This window comes from Aotus nancymaae, unplaced genomic scaffold, assembly GCF_030222135.1.
Source record: "Aotus nancymaae isolate 86718 unplaced genomic scaffold, 86718_ANA_hifiasm-v0.15.2.pri h1tg000108l, whole genome shotgun sequence".
Taxonomy (NCBI): domain Eukaryota; kingdom Metazoa; phylum Chordata; class Mammalia; order Primates; family Aotidae; genus Aotus; species Aotus nancymaae.
The window spans coordinates 39,010,711-39,036,678 of record NW_026988523.1 but is presented as its reverse complement, the minus strand read 5'-3'; the positions used below and the strand labels follow the sequence as shown (position 1 = coordinate 39,036,678).

General features: G+C 40.7%; 1 protein-coding gene across 10 annotated transcripts in view; it reads left to right on the top strand.

Moving 5' to 3' along the window:
• The window catches only part of DCAF8 (DDB1 and CUL4 associated factor 8), a 45,333-nt gene that overhangs the window by 4,902 nt on the left and 14,463 nt on the right, over nt 1-25,968 (top strand). For 8 of the 10 annotated variants that reach the window (XR_001107025.2, XM_012449669.2, XM_012449673.2 and 5 more), the window contains 5 exons: nt 12,950-13,024; nt 16,104-16,774; nt 17,718-17,858; nt 19,206-19,300; nt 24,157-24,267. Coding sequence is in view for 9 of the 10 variants with exons in the window: in XM_012449669.2 (XP_012305092.1) it covers nt 12,976-13,024; nt 16,104-16,774; nt 17,718-17,858; nt 19,206-19,300; nt 24,157-24,267 (1,067 nt within the window). In the remaining variant the exon portion in view is untranslated. Of the gene's footprint in view, nt 1-728; nt 819-12,949; nt 13,025-16,103; nt 16,775-17,717; nt 17,859-19,205; nt 19,301-24,156; nt 24,268-25,968 lie in introns of all 10 variants that reach the window. The other 2 variants (XM_012449674.3, XM_012449672.2) reach the window with 1 other exon arrangement.

Genomic DNA, 25,968 nt, shown 5'->3' with positions numbered 1-25,968 from the left:
TTTTTTTAAAGCAGATTATCAGTGAGCTAAGATAATCTGCTGTTTACCCTCACCCATTTGGAACATAGGCAACTGAATTAATTGAATCAGCAATAGGCATGGAATAGTGACTTTGTATATCTTCATTTTGGAGCCAAAAATTGAGTTTTAGATTAGCTTTATAGTAATATCAAAAACTTCATCTTTTATTTTCACAAATATACCCAAGAAACTCCATTGCTATTAAAATTAGTCAAAAAGGAGGATGCTTGCTCTTTATTGATTTAATCATTCTGCTCTTGGAGTGAGTAGAAAGTCTTTGAAAGCTTTTCAAAAATTAGTAAGTGATGAATTTTATGAATTGTCACTTCTTTGTGGCAGTCTGTTATCTCTGCCTCTACAGGACATAATTTCTGGGCCAGAAGCCAGATTTCTCAAGTACCACCTAACCCCAAGAATGTGTTATGATACAGATAAATTAATGAACGGAGGCTGCTTTGAGGTTGCCAATAGGGCATTGGGGAGTAATTAATAATGACAAGGATGGCATCTTATTAATGAAATAAATGTATTAATAGTATGTCTAATGGATTGGATTATTGCAAAAAAAAATTCATCACTGTATCTGAGATTAGATATTTGCTGTTTATCCTCTGAAGATACTGTTTAAGGAGGTCTGTCCAAGTTCTAAAGTGACGCATACATATTTGCCTCACATGCCATTTTTTTTCTTCCTGTTTTTTTCTTAGCCCTCTGGAAAGCTACTATAGGGTTTACCTCTAATGGTAGCCAAGTGACCGTATTCCTCTGGTGTACTTTAATCATTGCCACATTACCAGGTATGTTTTGTTAACCTTACTTAGGATCCAACATTGGACGCTTTCTTCTAAACCTAACCTGTAGGAGGGCACTTCTTGATGTTTTAAACCTCTCTTTATTGTTTTATTGTAAGTTGTACCTTTGGAGCATCATCCTTTCATTCTAAATCCTTTCTGGCAATTTAAGAAAAAATTGAAATATAAATGGTAAAAACTGGTAATGGCAATAGACTTCTGATGTAAAGGTAAATTGAGATGGAACCACAATGGAAAGTAGATTTCCCTTAGCATTAGTTAAATTGAGATAAACAGGCTTGTATGTTTTTATAGCTAGTTCCCTTAGCCAAGTGCAGTGATGTGTACCTGTAATCCCAGCTATTCGGGAGACTGGGTTGGAAGGACTGCTTGAGCCCAGGAGTTTCTGGCCAGCCTGGGCAACATAGTAAGACCTTGCCTCTTGAAAAAAAAAAAAAAAAAAAAAAAAAAAAGTTCCTTAGTTCTGCTGCTGGAAATGAGCACTTAAGTAAGGGTTAGAGTGCATTCCTAACATACTCTGAAATACTGTTGTTAGAATTAAAGCCAGAGGCCAGGCACGGAGGCTTACGCCTGTAATCTCAGCATTTTGGGAGGCCGAGGCAGGCAAATCACCTGAGGTTAAGAGTTCGAGACCAACTTGGCCAACATGCCAGAATACCATCTTTACTAAAAATACAAAAATTAGCAGGCTGAGGTGGCATGCACCTGTAGTCCCAGCTACCTGGGAGGCAGAAGTTGCAGTGAGCTGAGATCATGCCACTGCACTCCAGCCTGGGTGACAGAGCGAGGCCCTGTCTCAAAAAAACAAAACAAAACAAAACAAAAACAAAGAATTAAAGCCAGTAAACCATAAACAATGAGTGTTTGGTGTTACCAATAGGGAGAGCAGAAGGCCTTAATCCAAAGAAGGAACAAAGTTCCTTATTCATAGTTATCCGTGGTGATTGCTTTGCAGTCCTCCCATGTTGGGTATCCTCAGAAACTTCAAGAGGGAGAAGAGGCCAGGTATGGTGGTTCATACCTATAATCCCAGCACTTGGGGTGGGCTAGGTTAGGTAGAAGGATCACTTGAACCCAGGAGTTTGAGACCACACTGGGCAAGATAGTGAGACTCTGTCTCTACAATAATAAGAGTGAAAAATATTATTTTAAAAATTAAATAAAAAGAGGGAGCAAAACTTAGGGAGGCTTTTATTGTGGGTTCCTGGGTAGATTGCCTTACTCCAGTTCATAGAACATGAATACTTGAAAGAAGATATTAACAGAGCTCTCTGAATTCTTTAAAACACCAGAGAGAATGGGTAAGAAGATTTCATAGACTTGGAACTGTATGCTATATTGTATACAATGTTTGGAGAATCATTGCTGAGTGGTAAAGAAGTCCAGGCTTTTCTAGGAAATGTAGTCTGGTATAGCGATGTGAAACTAGAAAAATAATATAAGTTGCCTACTATGTACAGACAGGCTCTTAGCATACCATTATCTTTAATCCTCTAAATTCCTGCGGGGTGGTAGTATTATCCCATTTTACAAAAGAAAAATTCAAAAGTAGGTGGTAGAGATAGAATTCAAACCCAGATCCGTTTGACAACAAAGCCCTTTTCTTTCTTTTATAATATAGGCTGTCTTTAAAAACAGGGCTTTTCAAAGCCAAGTGATGAAACAAATGAGCTGAAAGGTAGAATTAAATATTTCTCATAAACATATACAAAATATTCAGATGACAGTAGGAATAAAAACATTTTTTCATTGTTTAGACATAGTATGCTATATTGGTAGGCTAATGAGTTTTTTGTTTTTTTTGGATTTTTAGTAGAGACGGGGTTTCACCATGTTGGCCAGGATGGTCTTGATCTCTTGACTTCGTGATCTGTCCACCTCGGTCTCCCAAAGTGCTGGGATTACAGGCGTGAGCCACCTCGCCCAGCCGAGTTTTTTTTAAGGAAATAATTTTTCTTTTTTTTGAGACAGAGTTTCACTCTTTCGCTTAGAGTGGAGTTCAGTGGCACGATCTTGGTGCACTGCAGCCTCTACCTTGCATTCTCAAGTGATTCTCCTGCCTCAGCCTCCTGAGTAGCTGGGATTACAGGTGCCCGCCATCACACCTGGCTAATTTTTGTATTTTTAGTAGAGATGGGGTTTCACTATGTTGGCCAGGCTGGTCTCAAACTCTTGAACTTGTGATCCACCTGCCTCGGACACCCAAAGTGCTGGGATTACAGGCCTGAGCCACCGTGCCTGGCCCAGCAAATAATTTTTACAGAGTTGAGAGAGCTGAAGCCTAGCATTTTATGATTCTTGACCAGAGAGAAAATCAGCATTCCACTCAGTCTCTGAGATAGTTCCAGGGGAAAAGCTGTTTTGACTTTTACAGCCTTTTGACAGTGTACAGTTTTCTGTATTTTTTGGAAGCATGGACTATCCTCCTCATCCTCTTGATTTTTTGTTTGTTTTTCTGAGGGTCTTGCTCTGTCACCTAGGCTGGAGTGCAGTGACCCCATCACAGCTTACTGCAGTCTCAACCTCTGGGGCTCAAGTGATTGTCCCACCTCAGCCTCCCAAGTAGCTGGTACTACAGGTGTGTACCACCACACCCTGCTAATTTTTTTTTTTTTTTTTCCTGAGACGGAGTCTCGCCCTGTCGCCCAGACTGGAGTATGATGGCATGATCTTGGTTCACTGCAACCTCCCCCTCCTGGGTTCAAGTGATGCTTCTGTCTCAGCCTCCTGAGTAGCTGGGATCACAGGAGTGTGCCACCATGCCTGGCTAATTTTTGTGTTTTTAGTAGAAACAGGGTTTCACCATGTTAGCCAGGCTTGTCTCGAACTCCTGACCTCAGGTAATCCACCCGCCTCAGCCTCCTAAAGTGTTAGGATTACAGGCGTCAGCCACCATGCCCAGCCTAATTAAAAAATTTTTTTTAGAGATAGGGTCTCCCTGTGTTGCTCAGGTTGGTGTCAAACTCCTGGGCTCAGACGATCCTCTAGCCTCTCTCAAGTGCTGGGATTACAGGCATGAGCCACTGTGCTTAGCCTATTCTCACCTTGAAACCTTTTTATTCTTGACTTCAGGGGTTTACTTTTGATTCTTTGTTCTTAATTTTTCTCTCTGCTCTCCTTTCTCGTCTCTAAGGGTAGGTATTCCTCAAGATTCCTTCCTTGAACTTAACTGTCCCAGAGCCTTAGGTACCTAATTGTTTTAGTGAGGTATGATTTACAGGGTGTTTGATTTTGAAGTTTCTCTGAACAGATAATTCACGAGTCTGTATCTCTGGCCCTACTTTAAGTTCTAAACTTAGATTTGTTTGTCACTACCTTCCTAACATGTTGGCTTGGATTTTAAGCATATTCAAAATAATCTCTTATCCCACCTGCCAGCTTCTCATTTGAGTCAGTTGATTTTCTCTGGGCACCAGACTAAGACTTGTCTTTTTTGACTCTTTCAGCTTTGTAACTGCTTATCTACCTTTACAACAATTCTCATGTTTATCCCTTTTGAATTCCCTTTGCCATCAACCCAAGACAGCCTCTCATTACTTCTTATCTTGGCAACTATATTAGCTTTTCAACTTGTTTCTCCTTCCTTTTCCTTCATTTCAGTCCATCTTATTATCTTTGACAAAATTATTTTCCTTATGCCTGATGGCCCCCAACAACTAGGTTTTTACTATACTTATTAACTAATCAACTATACTTTGCCATCTAGCCAAACTAGACTACCCGTATGTATTTCTTGAACATGTCAGGTTTTTAACCTCCATATCTTTTCTCACTCTGGTCCTGTGGAATGTCTTTCTTTCTCAATTCTATCTGTTGAAATCCTGCCTGTCTTTTAAAACCCATCTTAAAAGCTAATTTTCCATGGAAGCGTTTCCTTTTTCCCTGAAACTAAAAACATCTTTTCCTCTGTTTAACCACAACAGCATTCTATTTATCTTTTTAAAAAATGATACTTACTGATACTTGTATCTCTTGTATCATGGTTATATACTCATTTTTCCTAATGGATTAATTGGTTACAAAAGGGATTGTGACTGCCGTGTTTATATTTGTAGCTTCTATATTGCCTGGTATATTGTTGTGTAACAGCATGTTTGCTTACAGATAGGCCACTGGGTGGTGCCAGAGGCTTGTAATTTGTATAAAAATGAGTAGCCTAGACTCCGAGCTAGAGTCTATGCCCAGAGCCTCTCTGAAGTTGGGTTGTTTGTACTGTCAGATCTTCAGCACAGTAGGAATACATATTAATTTTCCTGTTCCAGAAACATTCAGTTCTTTCTACTCATCTGTCCAGCCCACCAGAGGAGACAGTGTCATGTTCGACCCCTCCAAGTACTTAACAGAAAGTAGCCCAGAACTGAAGTTCTACCCACCATAAACATGCTTTATATAATGAGTTTCAGCCTCTTTGGGATCATCCTTTGAGTTTCAGTGCCTAAGGTTCTCTGAGTAATAAACACTGTATGGCCAGGTGCAGTGGCTCAGGCCTGTAATCCCAGCATTTTGGGAGGCTGAGGCAGTTGATTGCTTGAATCCAGGAGTTCGAGACCAGCCTGGGCAACGTATCCCCCACCATTGTCTCTACAAAAAAATACAAAAAATTTAGCTGAGTGTGGCGGCGTGCACCTGTAGTCCCAGCTACTGGAGGGACTGAGGTGGGAGCATCACTTGAACCTGGGAGGTCAAAGCTGTCGTAAGCTTTACTGCATTCCAGCCTATACAACAGTGAGACTCTGTCTTAAAAAAAGAAGAAAAAAAGAAAAAAAAAACACCTAAAAACACTATGCTATTAGAGTGTGGCAGCCAGTAGGAGTCAGGAAAGTAGTCTTGGAGAAATAAGTGTTTCTTGTGAAGGAGAGATATTAAGGAACAGGAAATGAAGTTAAAATGAACCATTTCAGCTTGGAAACAAAAATTGGAGGTGGAGAAAGTAAAACTAGTTGATACCAGATGGACGGGACCTAGAAACGCAAATTTGTACTTTGGATGGAGACCAACCCTGAACAGCTGCTCATTTATGAGTGGTATGGGACATCTGTCCTCCCAAAAGTAACTTGGGACTATGTGGCTCTCTGTCTTACTAATAATTGAAGTATTTTCTCATCACCTTTTAGTTTCAGAGGAAATTCTAAAACCTTGTCTCATTTAAATATGGGTGTTTATGTAGGAGTGTTGGGCATCTGAGTAGCAGAATGAGACAGGCAGTGACTTGAGAGAATGCTGGGATTATATAAATCATGAGATTTGACAGACTGAGTTCAGGTCTTAGTAAAAGGATCAAGGACAATAATAATATTTACATGTTGATGTTTCAATAGGGCTCAAGGTAAGGTAGTTATCAGACCAGTGTTCATAGACCCTAGACACCAAAGAATTTAAAATGAACTTCAGAGAAATTTAAAAAATAAAAAGCATAAGCATGCAAATTAATAGTACAACCACAAGAACTACTTTGAGCTACCTTAAGTTACTGCTATTCTTAGTTATCACCAAGACGATAGGGTTATAGACTCTTGATGTATTTAGGATTTATTTTGCCGTTAATGTGGTGACTGATAAATTACACAGGCAGTCTTGGTTGCAGCAAAAATCCTTGCAGCACTTTCGTTTTCAAGTGAGAAGTCTGGACCATATGTTCATTTGCTGTGATATGTTGACCATTTTAGTAAACTTCCATTACTCACAGCCTTGAGAATTTAGTGTTTTTAATGGTATTGTGTCAGTTAACAATTTGCATGATTTTTCCCTCACACTTCTCTCATCCTTTTTTTTGAGATGAAGTTTCACTCTTGTTTCCCAGGCTGGAGTGCAATGGCACGATCTTGGCTCACGGCAACCTCTGCCTTCTGGGTTCAAGCAGTTCTGCCTCAGCCTCCCAAGTAACTGGGATTACAGGCATGTGCCACCACACCTGGCCAAACTTTTTTTGTATTTTTAGTAGAGACAGGGTTTCTCCATGTTGGTTAGGCTGGTCTTGAACTCCTGACCTGAGTTCCGTCTGCCTTGGCCTCCCAAAGTACTGGGATTGCAGGTGTGAGGCACTGCGCCTGGCCCTCATTCTCTTTTTTTAGGCCACATTTATTCAAGTATAATTTATATACAGTAAAATTTATCTTTTTTTTTTTTGAGATAGAGTCTCACTCTGTCGCCAGGCTAGAGTGCGGTGTTGTGATCTCAGCTTACTGCAGCCTCCGCCTCCCGGGTTCAAGTGATTTTCCTGCCTCAGCGTCCTGAGTAGCTGGGACTACAGGTGCATGCCACCATGCCCAACTAATTTTTATATTTTTAGTAGAGATGGGGTTTCACCATGTTGGCCAGGATGGTCTCGATCTCGTGACCTCATGATCTGTGTGCCTCAGCCTCTTAAATTGCTGGGATTGTAGGTGTGAGCCACCACACCTGGAAAATTTATCCTTTTTTAAGTTGGCCTATTCTTTTAATTCTGACAAAGGCATATTTATGCCCATGAATAGGGCATAGAATATTTCCATTATTCCAGAAAGTTTTCTCATGCCCTTTTGTAGTCAGTTTCATGCCCCTACCCCCTGGCAATCCCTGATCTCTCTATTCCTATAGTTTGATCTTTTCCAGAAAGTATTATAAGTGGAATCATATATTGTATAGCTGTTTAAGTCTGAATTCTTGGACTTACCATAACATACTTGAGATCTATCCATGTTGTTGCTTGTATCAGTAGTTCATTCCTTTTTATTGCTCCCATTGTACACAATTTGTTTATCCATGACCCAGATGAAAAACATTTGTTTCCAGTTTTTTGATGAATTTAAGTAAAACTACTAAAACATTCACTGACAGGGTATTTTTAATTTTGTGGACATTTTCCTTTTTATTTTTTTTTTTTGAGACAGAGTTTCGCTCTTGTTGCCCAGGCTGGAGTGCAGTGGTGTGATCTCAGCTGATTGCAACCTCTTCCTCCCAGGTTCAAGCAATTCCCTTGCCTCAGCTTCTCGAGTAGCTGGGATTTTAGGGATGTGCCATCACACCCGGCTAATTTTGTATTTGTAGTAGAGATGGAGTTTCTCCATGTTGGTCAGGCTGGTCTTGAACTCCTGACTTCGGATGATCCACCCACCTTGGCCTCCCAAAGTGTTGGGATTACATGCATGAGCCACCTCGCCTGGCCTTCCTTTTTATTTTATTTTATTTATTTATTTTTAAAGGTGGGGTCTTGCTGTGTTACCCAGGCTGGTTTAATTCCTGGGCTCAAGGGATCCTCCTGGCTTAGCCTCCCAAATTGCTGGGATAACAGGTCTGAGCCACCACACCTAGCCTCTTTTTTGCTGTGTAAATTCCTGAAGCTGAAGTGGGATTCCTGAGTTGTGTAAATGTATATTTAACTTCATAAGAAACTGCCGAAGTGCTTTTTTCAAAATGACTATACTGTTTTGCATTTCTAGTAACAGTGTATAAGAATTCTAGTTGCCCTACTTCTTGTGAGTACTTAATGAAGTAAATTTTCATTATTTAAACAATTTTTAACCATTCTAATAGCTATTTAGTGGATTCTCATTGTGGTTTTAATTTATATTTCCCTAATTAATAATGTTGAGGATCTTTTTAATGGGTTGATTTCAAGGGGTTATTATTTACAGTACTTTTTTTGTTAGTTTTTGAGACGGAGTCTCTCTCTGTTGCCCAGGCTGGAGTGCAGTGGTGTGATCATGGCTCACTTGCAACCTCTGCCTCCTAGGCTCAAGAGATCTTCCTACCTCAGCCTCCTGACCATGCCCAGTTGATTTTGTATTTTAATAGAGACGGGGTTTTACCATGTTGGTCAGGCTGGCTTCGAATTCCTGACCTCAGGTGATCCACTCATTTCCCAAAGTGCTGGGATTAGAGGCGTGAGCCACCCCACCTGGCCTCTTTTTTTTTTTTTTTTTTTTTTTTTTTTTTAAAAAAGATGGTGTTACTCTCTTGCCCAGGTTGGAGTGCAGTAAGTAGGGGGATCATAGCTCACTGCAGCCTTGAACTCCTGGGATTATAGGTGTGAGCCACCACATGTGGCTTGTGATTATTATTTAGTTGTGACAGTTGTAAAATATATTCTGGTTACTGTCCTTTATCAAATATGTGTTTTGTAGATATTATCTTCTAGTCTGTAGCTTGTCTTTGCATTATTGTAACAGTGTCTCTTGGAGATATTTTAATTTTTTTTTTTTTAAGACGGGGTCTCTCTGTCGCTCAGGCTGGAGTGTAGTGGTGCTATCTTGGCTCACTGCAACCTCTACCTCCTGGGTTCAAGCAATTCTCCTGCTTCAGCTTGCCCAGTATCAGGGACTACAGGCATGCGCCACCATGCCCAGCTAATTTTTGTATTTTTAATAGAGATGGGGGTTTGCCTTCTTGGCCAGGCTGATCTTGAACTCCTGACCTCAGGTGATCCACCCTCGTTGGCCTCCCAAAGTGCTGGGATTATAAGTATAAGCCACCTCACTCAGTGAGATTTTAATTTTGATAATCCAACTAATTAACTTTTGTGTGTGATTTTTGTGTGCGATCCTGAGAAATTGTTGCCTAACCCAAGGTCACAGAAGAGATTATTTTCTTTGTTTTCTTTTGGAAGTTACATTGTTTTAAGTTATATTTAGGTTTGTGATTCATTTTGAGTTGCTTTTGTATGTTGTACAATGTATGAATTGATGTTCTTTTTTTTTTTTTTTTTTTCCTTTTGGCAGTTGACTGTTCAGTTATTCTGGTACAAGTTGAGCATCCCAAATTCAAAAATTGGAAATCTAAAATACTTTGAAATCTGAAACTTTTCGAATGCCAGCTTGGTGCTCAAAGGAAATATTTGTTGAAGCATTTTAGATTTTGAATTTTCCGATTTTGGATGCTCAACTTTGAAACACTTCTGGTCCCAAGCATTTTGGATAAGAGGCTATTCCTGGCAAGGGATATGTAGTCTCTTGTACAGATCCTTCATCATATTAGCGGAAAAGAGCAAGAGATTTTAAACAAGAGACACTTGATATCTCTTTTACAAAATACTCTTATCCAGTGCATTAAAGTCTCTGCCTGGTTTTTAGTTAATGTTTTGTCATGTAATTGGTTAAAAATTTAAGGCTTTATTCTTACTAAGACAAGAAAAATCTAGGTCACTGGAATTTCTTAGTAAAATTAAAATGGCATCTGGATCTTTTTTCCTCATCCTCCAATGGGTTACTCTTTAACCTTCAGTTTGGCAGGGGTTATAGTTATTTTTAGAGTACAGACAGTGGAGCTAATCTAATTAAACTCCTCTAACTACCTGGGGCAGTGAGCTCATCAGCTTTTCCAAGCTCAGCAAGATTTGATTTGGACTAGATTTTACATGAAAGTTGATCAAAGTAAAAATAGTGGATTTGTTGGAAACATAACACAGTGAAGAATGAAGAAAACAGTCTGGATTTGGGTCAAATATGGTCTCTGCAGACCTCAGTTTGTAAAATAAGTTTGTATTCTTCAGTGATGGAATTTTTTTTTTTTTTTTTTTTTTTTTTTTGATATGGAGTTTCACTCTCACCCAGGCTGAGGTGCAGTGGCACAATCTCAGCTCACTGCAACCTCTTCCTCCCGGTTTCAAGCAATTCTCCTGCCTCAGCCTCCCAAGTAGCTGGGATTACAGGGGCCCGCCACTATATCCAGCTAATTTTTCATATTTTTAGCAGAGACAGGATTTCACCATGTTGGCCAGGCTGGTCTCAAACTCCTGACCTTGTGATTCACCCGCCTTGGCCTCCCAAAGTGCTGGGATTACAGGTGTGAACCACTGAGCCTAGCCGATTTTTAATTTTAATTTTTGCAGACTGTCTTGGCTGGAGAGAAGTGGTATAATCACAGCTCACTGCAGCCTCAACTTCTGTGGCTCATGTGATCCTTCCACCTCAGCCCTACCCGAAGTAGCTGGGACTACAGGCATATGCCACCATGCCTGACTGATTTTTTTTTTATTTTTGTAGAGACAGGGGTCTTCTTATGTTGCCTGGGCTGGTCTCCAACTTCTGCCTCGGCCTCCCAGTGTGCTGGGATTACAGGCATGAGTTGCCGTGCCTGACTGGAAAAGATTCTTCAGTGCCTCCTATACTTGACACCTAGGGCATAGCATCTCTGCCTCCTTCATTGGTTGATTGAGATGGTGGTCTCACCGTTCTGCCCAGGCTGGTCTTGAATTTCTGAGTTCCAGCAGTCCTTCCACAGCCCTCTGAGTAGCTGTGATTACAGGTGCATGCCACACCTTTGAACATCAGGTTCATGCTCAAAGTTTTCACTGATAGGGTTAATAAGCAGTTTGGAGACCACTGCTCTAGAGTATCCTTCTGCAGAAGTTTTGACATTTAATTCTACTTACTTTTATCATCTGTGCACTTGTATTTTCTAGAGCAATTATGAGTGAAAAGTTCAGGCAGTCTGGGCTCCTGTAGGAGTTGATATTTGGTTTTGAGAGAGATTCTCTGGAGCTGCTTTTTAATTCTGTGGGAGTGGATAATAGTGGGGTAAAACCTATGGTGTAAAGAGTTTTGATTATGGAGGTGAGAAAATATCAGATCTGTTCATGTTACACTGGTCTGCTTATTACCTTAATTTTTAATCTTAAAGTGTGCATTTTTCCCACTTGATAAGACTTTTGCAATTAATAAAATTTTAAACTGTAGATGGAGAAGACATGCTCTGTTGCTAAAGAGTATAAACAAAGACTGTTGAGAGGGAGAAACAAATGCTGTGTGAGGAATGCTGTACAAAACTCTCTACCTCAAAAAGGAGGAAAACAAAATACATTGCAAACAGCTCTTCATTGTTTTTGTTTACGTCGCTTCATGTATCTGTTTTTTGTTAGCATTGTCTTTCATCATCACCCTTCCAGGTGTCCTTCCCTGAAATTCAGTCAGCTTCAGCCCCACTCTTGTAGTATTTCTACTCCCACCTTGGCCTATTGTGAACAATCTTTGGCCCACTGTCTCTTAACAGAGGATACTTTTAATAAAACAGCTTAGATTTCTGTAGAGGGTAGTGTGGGTAAGGATAAGGATGAAGCTGCTTCTGGAATAATTGTTATGGGAATGAAAGGGCTGTTGAAAGATTAGAGGCCAGTGTGCCTGGATACAAGGACTGGGGTCATAATTATACTTTGTCTTTTACCAGTGCCTTTTGTCCAAGTCACTGAAAGGGCCTAACAAAATTCTGATCTGAATAATATTATTCTTTGCTCTTTGGAATTTACTGGAGGTGGCAGTGAGGCCCTGAAAAAAATAAGAATGTTTTATAGTGGCATAAAAGGAAATAAGTTAGATACCCTGATTCCTTGTTAAGAAAAGATGAGTCTGGTTAAAGTTGGTAGATGTAGGTGAAACAATGTTTGTCATTAAATGAAATGGGATGAGATGATTTAATGGAAATGTTGAACTTTTCTTCCCCACCTTTGTCTTTGTGCTTAGAGACTGACTGTTAGTCCTACGAGAAACAAAACAAGGTTCTTTCCTAGGGATAGGGTGTTCCTGATTTCTAGTTCCAGCTCTTCTTATAATCCTTAGGAGCTGTTGTGCCTTTGTATGTTTGAAGTTAGTCATCTGAGTGAACAGAAAGCTCACGCTCCTCCCCCGAGTTTGATTTCTTCTATCTGTTGATTATGTGTAAAATTATATTCAGAATCTGACCCATCTGTTTATGTTGTGAAAACAAGTGTTTTACGGAGTTTGAGGACATGTATGTCATTTATTTACATTGGAAGATTCTTGCCTAGAGGGCAGTGCTGAAGTTAGCTTTATGTATTAAGTTGAGACTCTTTGCATGCAGTACCTGTCACTTGATATGTGCCTGCTGTTCCAGGTTTTATTTTAGTTCCCACTTTCCCATCTGAAAAATCACTGCCAGTTACTCAGTGAAGGAAGTAAAGAGATGGTTCTTGACCTCCCCCAAAATATGTCATTATATGGAATTTAAACATAGAGAAGAAAAAATTCTCGTGTGCTTTTCACAAGCTGAGAAGCCCTGTTAAGCACACACACACAAATCATCTTTATAAAAGTGATAAAACCTTGCACATTGTTAAATCTCCTTGTCCCTATTTTCTTTCCCAGGTGGTTTCCTAATTGTTTTGGTTTCTTCCTCTCCAAACCCAGGCTGGCTACAGCAAACATCATTCAAGATGTCCAGCAAAGGGAGCAGCACAGATGGCAGAACAGACTTAGCTAATGGTAAGGGGCCAAAATGAAGGTGAAGCTATTTTTACTATCAGCTGAGGTTCTCCTCCTCCCTGCAGGAGAGAGTGGAGGCCTGGATTTTATTGGAGGGAAGGAAACTTTCCTGTGTTGTTTTGAGTATAGGAAACTACACAGGAAACACCTTGGACTGTATTGTACTTTTGCTTCGTCTGATTTTATCTGATCATTTTCAAAAGATCAATAACAGAGCTGTACTTCTAAGAGGTCGAGTGGTTTGGAGTTCTGTAAGGCTATAAGGATGGGCAGAACCTAGGAAATGCTGTTAATAAAGGAGAAAAATAAGATCCAGTGGGTGGTAGGAACAAGGGAATTTTAGGGAAGATGGCAGATGGCTTGAGCCCAGGAGTTTGAGACTAGCCTAGACAATATAGTGAGACCCCATCTCTTAAAAAAAAAAAAAAGCAGTTACATAAGGGATGAAGTCCCACCCAACTAGGAGTGGGACTTCTTTCCCCTCCTTATTTCCTTCCCTTAGTTCCCCTCCCTTCTTTCCATTTCTCTCCTTCCTTCCTTCCTTTCCCTCCTTCCTCATTTCTGGACGAGTGCTGCCAAGTATCAAATCACTGGCTTTAGGGCAGATTTGAAGGCAGAATATAAAAATTCTAATAGAGTGTAACTAACACCTGGGTTATTTAACCAGTGCTTCACCTCTGAGACAACTTTTAAATTAGAGAAGCTGCCTTCAAATGGATATAGCTGGGCAGCAGAGTCCAGCATTCCTTAGCACCTTGAAGGTCAGGATAACAGGCTAAATTCTAGTTGATGTGATTGAAAGAAGGATAGGTGAGATTTTCAATGTGCTTTTTTATTGCTTCACATGTTCTTATCACTGCCATTTATTCATCTTTTGTTTGCTTGTTTTGTTTTTTGAGATGGAGTCTTGCTCCGTCACCAGGCTGGAGTGCAGTGGTGCGATCTCGGCTCACTACACCCTCCGACTCCCAGGTTCAGGCGATCCTCCTGCCTCAGCCTCCCAAGTAGCTGGGACTACAAGCACACACCACCACGCCCAGCTAATTTTTTATGTTTTCAGTAGAGACGGGGTTTCACCATGTTGGCCAGGATGGTCTTGATCTCTTGACCTAGAAATCAGCCCGCCTCGGCCTCCCAAGGTGCTGGGATTACAGGTGTGAGCCACCTCGCTGGCCTATTCATCTTTTGTAAAGGAAAGTAGTTCATATTTTTCACTGGGTTTAGTTGAAAGGCACGGGGTTCTAGAGGAGTTGAAGTATACTATTGATTTGGTGCTTCACCATTAGCTAGGTCAGGGATTGGCAAACTATAACTTGCAAGCCAAATCTAGTCTGCCACTCGTTTATTACAACATGGTCATGCCTGTTTGTTTATGTAGTGTTTATGAGTTGCTTTTGTTCTGCATAAAGTTGAGAAGTTGTGGTAGAGCTCCATATGTTCTGAAAAGCCTAAAAGTTTTACTGTCTGTCCCTTTACTGAAAAAATTTGCAAACACCTACACTGACTGGATCTTGGTGATTTACTGTTGGGGCCTTCTTTTTTTTTTTTTTGAGACGGAGTTTCGCTCTTGTTACCCAGGCTGGAGTGCAATGGCACGATCTCGGCTCGCCACAACCTCTACCTCCCAGGTTCAAGCAATTCTCCTGCCTCAGCCTCCCGAGTAGCTGGGACTACAGGCGTGCGCCACCATGCCCAGCTAATTTTTGTATTTTTTGTAGAGACGGGGTTTCACCTTGTTGACTAGGATGGTCTCTATCTCTTGACCTCGTGACCCATCTGCCTTGGCCTCCCAAAGTGCTGGGATTATAGGCGTGAACCACCGCACCCGGCTGTTGGGGCCTTCTTGATGAGCTTGTGATATACTCTGGCCCTTACGTTAATGTGGTAAAGCCTTCGAAATTGTCAATATTTGTTACTTGTAATTTTAACAATAAATGCTAGATGTTTGGTGTTTTATTTTTTTCTTTTCTACAGACCTGTTAGGTGTGGTATTTCAGTCCCTGCTTACCACTCCCAAGCTCAAGCCCAGTTGCATTTCAAAAAACTGTTTCTTAGCATATATAACAGACTCAGTAAATGTTTGATTCTTGGGTTCAAATTTCTATACTTTTTTACTTTTTCTTCCAGCCCCTAGCCCAGTTGTTTTTTTTTTTTGAGACGGAGTTTCGCTCTTGTTACCCAGGCTGGAATGCAATGGCGCAATCTCGGCTCACCGCAACCTCCGTCTCCTGAGTTCAGGCAATTCTCCTGCCTCAGCCTCCCGAGTAGCTGGGATTACAGGCACTCGCCACCATGCCCAGCTAATTTTTTGTATTTTTAGTAGAGACGGGGTTTCACCATGTTGACCAGGATGGTCTCGATCTCTTGACCTCATGATCCACCCTCCTCGGCCTCCCAAAGTGCTGGGATTACAGGCGTGAGCCACCGCTCCCGGCCTAGTGGTACTTTCTTAAAGCAGAAAATGGTGCAACTCCACATCCATAAGTCAGTGATTTTTATCAGTTAGTTTCCATCTTAGGCTAAGAAGATGGCTATGCTAGTTCTTGCTGGAGTGAGCTGTTCTTTTTATTTCTGCTTAATTATTTGCTATAACTTAATAAATGCCCATCCAATACAACAGAGCCTATGGTAGATATGTCAGGTACACTTTTATACAATATGCTAATGTTTTGCCTCTTGAGAACTTGATGTGATCTTAGATTGGAAGTTGTGGTGGTATTGGCTCTAGACCATTGCTCAAGTGCTCACTGGAATTGACCTGGCTATTGTGAGATAAGAGAATGCAGCATGTAGTTATAGGAGATAGAATCGATGAAAGTGATTTTTATCAATTCCTTTGCTTTTGTTGAAGTACTTTGTGTGTGGATTTGATCTTAATCCTTTCAGTTTCTTGTCTTTTGTGAGATTTCCCCTCAGAGGGTACTCTTTTTAATCATTTGTAATGAAAATACTTTGACCAAAGTTCATTTTTTGGTCTTTTGATGTGATGATTTTTTAGACTAAGGTGGGAAGTCCTTCTGATCACTGTCCTGTTTTCTTATTTTTCCTTCTCATCTACCCATTCCTCACTAACTTGCAGGAAGCCTGTCTAGCAGTCCAGAGGAGATGTCTGGAACTGAAGAGGGGAGGGAGACATCCTCAGGCATTGAAGTGGAGGCCTCAGACCTGAGTTTGAGTTTGACTGGGGATGATGGTGGCCCCAACCGCACCAGCACAGAAAGTCGAGGCACAGACACAGAGAGCTCAGGTGAAGATAAGGACTCTGACAGCATGGAGGACACTGGTCATTACTCCATTAATGAAGAAAATCGAGTCCATGACCGCTCAGAGGAAGAGGAAGAGGAGGAAGAGGAGGAAGAAGAGCAGCCTCGGCGCCGTGTACAGCGCAAGCGGGCTAACCGTGACCAGGACTCATCAGATGATGAGCGGGCCCTAGAGGACTGGGTGTCCTCAGAAACATCAGCTCTACCCCGACCTCGCTGGCAAGCCCTCCCTGCCCTTCGGGAGCGGGAGCTGGGTTCAAGTGCCCGCTTTGTCTATGAGGCCTGTGGGGCAAGAGTCTTTGTGCAGCGTTTCCGCCTGCAGCATGGGCTTGAGGGCCATACTGGTTGTGTCAATACCCTGCACTTTAACCAGCGCGGCACCTGGCTGGCCAGTGGCAGCGATGACCTGAAGGTGGTGGTGTGGGATTGGGTGCGGCGGCAGCCAGTCCTGGACTTTGAGAGTGGCCACAAAAGTAATGTGTTCCAGGTGAGGCAAGGGAGCATAATAGCAACTGAGAGAATCAGGCATGAGTTAGACGAATCTGAACTGCTGCGTAGAGTGGGAGCTAGTGGTGAGTTGTAGGAATTAGGTATTGGGACTTGGCCCTACTTTGGCTCTCATAATGACCTAAATACACTGAAAGACTCTTGGCAACCATTAGATTCCTTGAGCATATGGACTGTTGGAAACCTCATAGGTAGGGTGCATGCAGCTTATTAAATGTGTGCTGGTAGGAAGCCGTGTAGTATAAGCACAGGCTCTTGAACCAAACTGCCTGAGTTCAACGTCTAGCCCTCTGCTTACTAGCTCTGTGATCTTGGGCAAGTTATTTCACTTTTGTCTTCAGTTTATCTGTAAAATGGAACTAATAACGTAGGGTTATGAGGATTAAATAGCAATAGAAGCTAAGCATTTAGAACTGTGGCTGGTACTTAATAAACATTTAATAAATATTAGCTAATATTGTTATTATTCTGTAAAGATTTTTCTCCTCAGCCCCGTCTACTGTATTGGTACCAGCCGTTTATCCTAAGGGTGTTTTATTTTCTTCCCTGATGTCCCCGCTGTTTTCCTTTTTCTTTGTGGCAAATTGATATTTGCTTTCTGAATCAAGGTAGATTTTCCTCCTTTATTCCTTTTCTCCCCTACTAGGTACAGTCCTAGTTCGCCTGAGCTCTTATCATGTACCAGTTTAATCTTCCAGAGCCAACCGAAATGCTCTCTTACATCAGAGGAAGTTTTTTCTCTCCCTTTCCTTTAACTCCTGGAAGATATTGGGCTTAGCCAACTGTACAAGAGTAGGAAAGCTAAGTTTCCAGCTGTCATGTAAGAAAAGGGGATAAGCTGAGGTCATCATCATATTTTTCATTCTCAAGTTTACCTCTCTAATTTCTTTTGTGTGTCCTTTTTTTCATTCTTACTACCTCAGGCCAAGTTTCTTCCTAATAGTGGTGATTCCACTCTGGCCATGTGTGCCCGTGACGGGCAGGTTCGGGTAGCAGAACTGTCTGCCACACAGTGTTGCAAGAATACGAAACGTGTGGCCCAGCACAAGGGAGCGTCTCACAAGGTAAGTAAGACCTCGTTCCAAAGTTTGTGCAATCCAAATTCTCTGTGGTTCTCAGCCAAGTTTCTCCCTCATCTCTGCCTATTGTGTCACCTTTGTTGTGGTCACATGCTTCACCTCTGTCAGTCCTTAAGATTTGTAGTTAAGAAAGGAGCAAAAGCAGCCACCCTAAACTCCTAGGAAGGCAAGTATTTGAAAGGTCCCTAGATCATGCATTTACAGTATTTGGCCCTTAAGCTAGGCCATAGTTGGTTTGGAGATCTTTGAGGTCTCCTATGCCCTCTAAATATTTTATATTTATTCTTTTTTTTTTTAGAGTATTTTGACAGTTTCAAGGTGCTAGTGGTTGATTCTTAATGTGTGAGACCTTCAGCTTTCCAGCTTAAACTCTCAGTTCACAAATAGCACTGTTTCTGAAAGCCCTATTTAAAGCTGGGAATATAGGCCAAATAATCAAGGTGGCAGCTAGTGAGGAGTTAAGAGCTTCCTAGTCTTAAGGTAGGCATGGTGTTCTTTCGTGCTATGAAAAGAGGATGGTACTCTCTTCTTAGAAACCCTAAGCAAAGAGTAGGTGGACTTGGAGTATATTTTTCTAGCCAAGGTGGCTCAGGATATGTGAAAATTACCTATTTCATTGATTCTTAAGTCTACCCCAACCCATTAGATAACTAATTTTTATAACTAAGATGTAAGGAATGAAGTTGGGCACCATTTCTCTCTGCACCTAAGGATATGGAATTGATTTTGAGAATGGGTGTTGTAGCTTATGCCTGTAATCCCAGTGATTTGGGAGGCTGAGGTGGGAGGATTGCTCGAGGCCAGGAATTTGAGACCTGCCTGGGCAATATAGCAAGACCCCATCTATAAAAAAAAAAAAAGTGAAAAAATCAGCCAGTTGTAGTGCCTTGTTCCTGTCCCAGCTACTTGGGAGGCTGAGGTGGGAGGATCACTTAAGCCCACAAGGTTGAGGCTTCAGTGAGCCATGATCACGCCACTGCACTTCAGCCTGGGTGACAAAATGAGACCCTGTCTGGAAAAAAATAAAGTGAACTCTAATGGCTGATGTTTTGCTTTGCTATCTCTGTTCATGTCCCTTGGGGACTTAGTTGAAATAGCAAGTCACCTGTCCTTTGACTTATATAGAATAAACAAAGCTATAAATAATTTACATAGAACAAGAGTAAGTGGCTTAAATTATCTCCTTTCTTGGGATTTTATGACAAAAAGGTAGACATTTCTCTTACTGGGACATTTTAAGTGCAGCCCTTACTAAAGTTATAGGAATGAACTAGATGACCTCTAATTCTGATATTTGGAAATCTCATGTTTTTTCCTTTTTTTTTTTCTCAGTTGGCTCTGGAACCAGATTCTCCCTGTACGTTCTTATCTGCAGGTGAAGATGCAGTTGTTTTCACCATTGACCTGAGACAAGACCGCCCAGCTTCGTAAGTGCAGTAGTAACATCTTTACAAAACTGTATCTCTTAGCCTTGAACATATTCCATGTGTCTTGGTAATGCCTCACTCTCTGGTTCATCAGAATAGTACCTTTGTGCTTACGGTAAGAGGTAGTTTAATGTTAAGGAGAATTCCTTACTTTGTCTCTTTCTCAGCAGTGAAATACTATTCGGTCTACCTTCATTTCTCAGTTTAGTTATTACATGTGGCCTTTAATAATTTGATGATATTCTGCTCTCTATTCACTTGGATATCATTCATTTTACCCACAGAAAGCACATTATTTCACAAACTGATGTAGAGATATGGCCCTGTAAATTTTAAATTTAGTTATTTATAGAAACATACAAACAAACGATCAATTTTGGACAAAAATATTGGTAGCTGTAGTTGTGATCTGTTTTAGCACAGTTCATTTGTATGTAAATTTGAGACTCATAGGTAAAATTGTTATCCCTTTTTAACTGTGTGATATAGAGAAAACACAGCATCTTGTTTGGATCCAGGTGGACCTAGGTCAAATCTCAACTAAGGCACTACTAGTTATGACTTATGTTACCTTTTGAACTTCAGTTTCTTAAGTCTTGCTGTGGGCATACTTTTTTCCTCCTTCCTGCCTTCCTTCTCTTGGGGTTTCTATGAGGACTTATATATGTTTATATTAATTTCAGCCATGGTATTAGACATTATGCTGAGGCATCAAATATATATATAACGCCATGGCTGAACTTGATTAAGATGTAGCTAATAATTACAATTATTTTAGTTTTAGTTTTTCTTTTTTTTTTTTGAGATGGAGTTTTGCTCTTGTCACCCAGGCTGGAATGCAATGGCACGATCTCGGCTCACTGCAACCTCCGCCTCCTGGGTTCAAGTGATTCTCCTGCCTCAGCCTCCCAAGTAGTTGGGATTACAGGCATGCACCACCATGCCCAGCTAATATTTTGTATTTTTAGTAAAGTGAGGTTTCACCATGTTGGCCAGGCTGGTCTTGAACTCCTGACCTCAGGTGATCTACCTGCCTCAGCCTCCCAATATGCTGCGATTACAGGAGTTGATGTAATCTAACTTCGTAGCTTTGTAGTTAGATAACTATCTAACTTTGTAGTTCTCTAACTTTGAGGAAAACATTTAATCTTTTGAACTGCATGATGTTTGTTATTTCTAGTTCTAAAGTTCCAGGGTTCTGTGATGATAATGGAAGATTAGCAAGTTTTTTATAGGACAGGGGAAGAGCAAAAAAGCAAAAAATGATAAGTTTATTTAATCTGCTGTGTTAGAGAGTTGTGAAACAGAATGAGTTCCTACCTTGTGGATCAGGTTCACAGGGACACTATTTTTAGGCCACCAGGAATTGGGAATCTGGTTCAAGTAATGAAGAGAGTGAATGACTTTGGCAGATTATTGAATTTAGAATGAAATTACATAGGTAGAAAATCTGGCTGAGAGTTAACCATGAATCTGAACATATACAATGATAGGTGGAATAGAATCTAAAGAGGGGAACAAGGAGAAAATGAAGATTAGAAGGAGGCCCAAATCTAGTTTTGAGTAATAAAGACAGTGAGTCTTTAAAATTTTTGTTGTAAGGGTTAAAGTAGTGTTACAGGCTGGAATGGGGTGAAAGACTGAACATTTGCTTGTGTCAGAGGCATTTTTTTTTCTTTTTTTTCTTTTTTCTTCTTTTTATTTGTTTCTGTCAGAGGCTTTTTTTTTTTTTTTTTTGAGGTAGAGTCTCACTCTGTCACCCAGGCTGGAATGCAGTGGCATGATCTTTTCAGAGGCATTTTTGTGTGAACTTGGCATTGGGGAGTTTTTCTTTTGTATATATATGTTAATTGCTGAATCTCACTAACATCTTAGGAAACTAACATCTTAAGAAAAGAGTTTGATTTGAAACTATGGATGGAATATTCCTTCAGCCAGTGAAAGCCAGTTTGAGGTATTCTTCAAATAAATCTTTTGGTCTAATCTGTAATTGTTTTTCCCTTTTTGCTGGGACATACTTGCTCATTAATTTTAAGGGAAAATTGGTGAATTTGTTTCATGTGGTTTCCTCTAATGTGAACATTTTTTCCTCCTTTTGCCATGATAATCATTTTTATAGGACCTCTGCATGTCCCCTGCAGAGCTCAGGGTACTCTGCATTTTCCCATTAGGAGAGTTTGTTTTATGGGATTATGTTGAGGCATAGAAAGATTGAGCTCTTCGTCAGGATTACATAACTGTAGAGCCAGTACTTCATAATCTATTCCTTAGTTTCTTCATTTTGCTTCCACCTGGTAACTTTAGTATTTGTTAGACCCTGTCCTTCTGAAATTTCAAATTGCTGAGGAAATGAGATAGTCCTGTGGGAAGGAGTAGCATCAGCTCATACTTTCTTTCCCTGTCTAAAACTCATATTAGATCGGTCTCTTAGTTTTGTCCCTGAAGCTGTCATTCTTTTGACATGTTTCCTGCCTTATGTTTTTGAGGTGTACGTGTGTTGGGGAATGGAGGTTTCCCCTAATGACATTCATAATCAGTGACCTCCGTATTTTTTTATTTTTATTTTTTAATTTCAGAATAAATAGAGATGGGATCTGTGTTGCTTAGGCTGGTCTCGAACTCCTAGGCTCAAACAGTCCTCCCACCTGAGCCTCCCAGAGTGCTGGGATTATAGGCATGAGGCACTGCACCTGGTCTTCTGTATCTATTCATTCATTCATTCATTCATTCATTTATTTAATTTTTTTTTTTTGAGACAGAGTTTCACTCTTGTTGCCCAAGCCAGAGTGCAATGGCGTGATCTTGGCTCACTGCAATCTCTGCCCCCCAGGTTGAAGCGATTCTGTCTCAGCCTCCCGAGTAGCCGGGATTACAGGCGTACACCACCAAAGCCCAGCTAATTTTTTGTATTTTTAGTAGAAACGGGGTTTCACCATGTTAGCCAGGGTGGTCTCAAACTCCTGGCCTCAGGTGATCCACCCTCCTCAGCCTCCCAAAGTACTGGAATTACAGGGGTGAGCCACTGCGCCTGGCCTGTATTCATTTAATGAAAAGCTGCAGAGATATTAAGTAAAAAAATCTCCACTTTGCCTACAACAGTTCTAGGCTGAAGTGACTTTGACTATGCAGAAAGGATGCTAAAATCATTTCTTTACAAAGAAACTTGTTGTCATGGTTATATTTCTTTCTGTTCCCATAGCATCAGAAATAAATAAAACCTTAGACTCGAAAGCTAAAGCCAAGCCTTTTCCTATAGTTTCTTGAAATCTTGTAAATTTACCAATCTTCGTTATGTCATATTTGACTGGTTGAATGCTTAGATCTGAGAAGAATATTCATCATGCCACCCTTAACCTGTAACAAGTTGTGGCTGTTTAGCCAGATTTTTCTGGATTTCTTCAGTGAAAATTTATCAGTTTTCAGTGTGCATATTTTAAGCTGGGTTTTTAATTTTTTTACTTTTTGAGACAGGGTCTCATTCTGTCATCTAAGCTGAAGTACAGTGGCAAGATCACAGCTCACTGCAGCCTCAATCTCCTGGGCTCAAGCAGTCCTCACACCTCATCCTCCTGAGCAGCTGGGACTACAGGTGCATGCTACCACGCCCAGCTAATTTTTTATTTTTTATAATAATTTTTTATAGAATTGGGGTCTTGCTATGTTGCCCAGGGTGGTCTCGAACTGCTAGCCTCAAAGTGCTGGGATTATAGGCATGAGCCACCGTGCCTGGCTTAAGTTGGGTTTTAAGTGACTTTTTTTTGAGATAGAGTCTTGCTCTGTTATGCAGGCTGGAATACAGTGGCGTGATCTCTGCTCACTGCAGCTTCTACCTCTCAGGCTCAAGTGATTCTCCTGCCTCAGCTTCTGGAGTAGCTGGGATTACAGGCACATGCCACCACACCTGGCTAATTTTTGCATTTTCAGTAGAGATGGGGTCTCGCCATGTTGGGCAGGCTGGTCTCAAACTCCTAGCCTCAAGTGACCCGCCCTCCTCGGCTTCCCAAAGTATTGAGATTACAGGGATGAGCCACCATGCCTGGGCTTAAGTGACATTTTAATGGAATCTGAGAGATAGACTCTGACCTTAAGGTCTTTTTTAGCCTACTGTTTCTGTGATTCTTCCTCCACTTCTCTCCTTGTTCCCAGGTGATCGGGAAGATGTATTTATACATAAAGGGTAGGAAGGAATGGGTAGTGTTGTCTGATTAATAACTGGCTGTTACGGTGTTGGACTCCAGCTAAACAGACTTCCTGAAGAGTGGTACATTCATATATTCATATACCTTTAGCTGATGCTACTTTTTTTTTTTTTTTTTTTTTTTTTTGAGATGGAGTCTTGCTCTGTAGCCCAGGCTGGAGTGCAGTGGCATGATCTCGGCTCACTACAACCTCCACCTCCTGGGTCCTGGTTCAAGCAATTCTCCTACTTCAGCCTCCCAAGTAGCTGGGATTACAGACACGAGCCACCATGCCCAGCTAATTTTTGTATTTTTCTTTTTTTAGTAGAGACATGGTTTCACCATGTTGGCCAGTCTGGTCTTAAACTCCTGACCTCGTGATCCGCCTGCTGCAGCCTCCCAAAGTGCTGGAATTACAGGCTTTAGCCACTGCGCCTGGCCTACCTTATACTTCTTAAGGAACACTAGAAAGTGACTTCACTACATGTTTTTTTCCCTCAATCCCCAAAGTCATGTAATAAATGTATGCACTTTTTTCTTGTGAAAACACCACTTCTTTCTTTCCAAATGAGAGTCTCTTTGGTTTCTTATTAGCCATGTTACTCTCTTGACTCTCCCTTGCCATGACCATCTGGATCTTTTGGAGGAAATAACTTTCTGTGCTTTTTACTCTTAAAGGAAGCTGGTGGTGACAAAAGAGAAAGAGAAGAAAGTGGGGCTGTATACAATCTATGTGAATCCTGCCAATACCCACCAGTTTGCAGTGGGCGGACGAGATCAGTTTGTAAGGTGAGTTTGTGGCTCTTTTGTATCTTTTACAGTTTATAAGACTGATGCATTATATATTACCAGATGCTCCTTTATGGAGAGTTATGAATTTTCTAGGAATCCATTAACTATTATCTTGAATTTTTCACCATTTTCCAAAAATCTTACGTGCCTTTTGAGATATTCTGTTCTCTAACTAACAGTCTCTGAGGGGTGGCTTTACATATTTTAGAGATTATCCAGTTTTAAAGAAGTTAGATGATGGTCAGGTGCAGTGGCTCACACCTGTAATCTCAGCACTTTGGGAGGCAATGGCGGCCAGATCATGAGGTCAGGAGTTCAAGACCAGCCTGGCCAATATGGTGAAACACCGTCTCTACTAAAAATACAGAAATTAGTGGACGTGGTGGTACATGCCTGTAGTCCCAGATACTCAGGAGGCTGAGGCAGGAGGATCACTTGAGCTCAGGAGGCAGAGGTTGCAGTGAGCCAAGATCGTGCCACTGCACTCCAGCCTGAATGACAGAGCAAGACTTTCTCTCTCAAAAAAAAAAAAAAAAAAGTTAGATAAATTGACCAAGGTCCTCCCATAGCAGCTAAGGGATAAATTTAGGTTTATCAGCAAGTGCTGTATTAGTAAATAATCTTCACCATTTTTATACATAAATAAACATGCACTAGAAATTTTAAATACTGGTTTTCAATTCAGAAATAGTTTGACTTAGGAGCATTTGGTGTGAACTGAGGGTTTTTTGGCTTTCACTGTCCTGAGCTACCACTTTTCTTTATCCATAGTGATATCTTTGTTACTATGAACACCTTTTGTTAACACTGGTTCTTGAGAAACATGACCTAAGGGAAACAGACACCGTGGATTCAATCTTCATACGTGTTAGTTAATTTCCTCTGACCCTTAGTAATAAGCTGTATCCATCCCTATCCGGTTGGCCTATTTCAACAATGTTTCTTTGGGATAATCAGTTTGAAAGGAGGAGAGAGGGACAAGATCACTAAAAAAATGAGTGACTTTTTGTTTTCCTAATGGTAAGTGAAAAGCATCATCTTCCTTTTGAAATGAGAGCACATTTTATAGCTATATTTCCAGATGCGTTTTATTAAGAAGAATCATGGAGAATAGGGTAAATTTTTAGAAAATACTTGAGAGATGACTTTACCTTGTTCAAGAATCCTTGACAAAACCTTGTTTCTTTCTTCTTCCTCTATTCCCATACCTTCAAAATTTGTTTCCTCTAGTCACCAACAGTCCTCAAATATGTCGCAATAGATTTTTTCTTTTTAGTTAAGAAGTTGTTGATTAAAAAGTCTTGTAGTTGTACAGGTTTTCAGTTGCTACCTCCTCCAAGTTGAGCATTCACTGAAATTTCTAATTGGGAGTTCCAAATTACTTGAAAAGTCTGTCTCTAGCGAATTCCACTACTAGGACCAAGATGTTTGGAGGGGAATGTAGGAGTTTGCTGTATTGAGAAATGTAGTTCATAATGTTTTAACCCAAAGCCGATGGCTTAGAATTTTAGCATTTCAACACAAGGGGAAATCAAATCTGTCTCTTATCAGCCTCATATCCTCTATTGGCTATTTTCTTGGCAGAAGTTATGTAAAAAAAAAAAGTTTGTTTTTGTTTTTTTTTTGGGGTTTTTTTTGTTTTTTTTTGTTTTTTTGAGACAGAGTCTCACTTTGTTGCCCAGGCTGGAGTGTACTGGC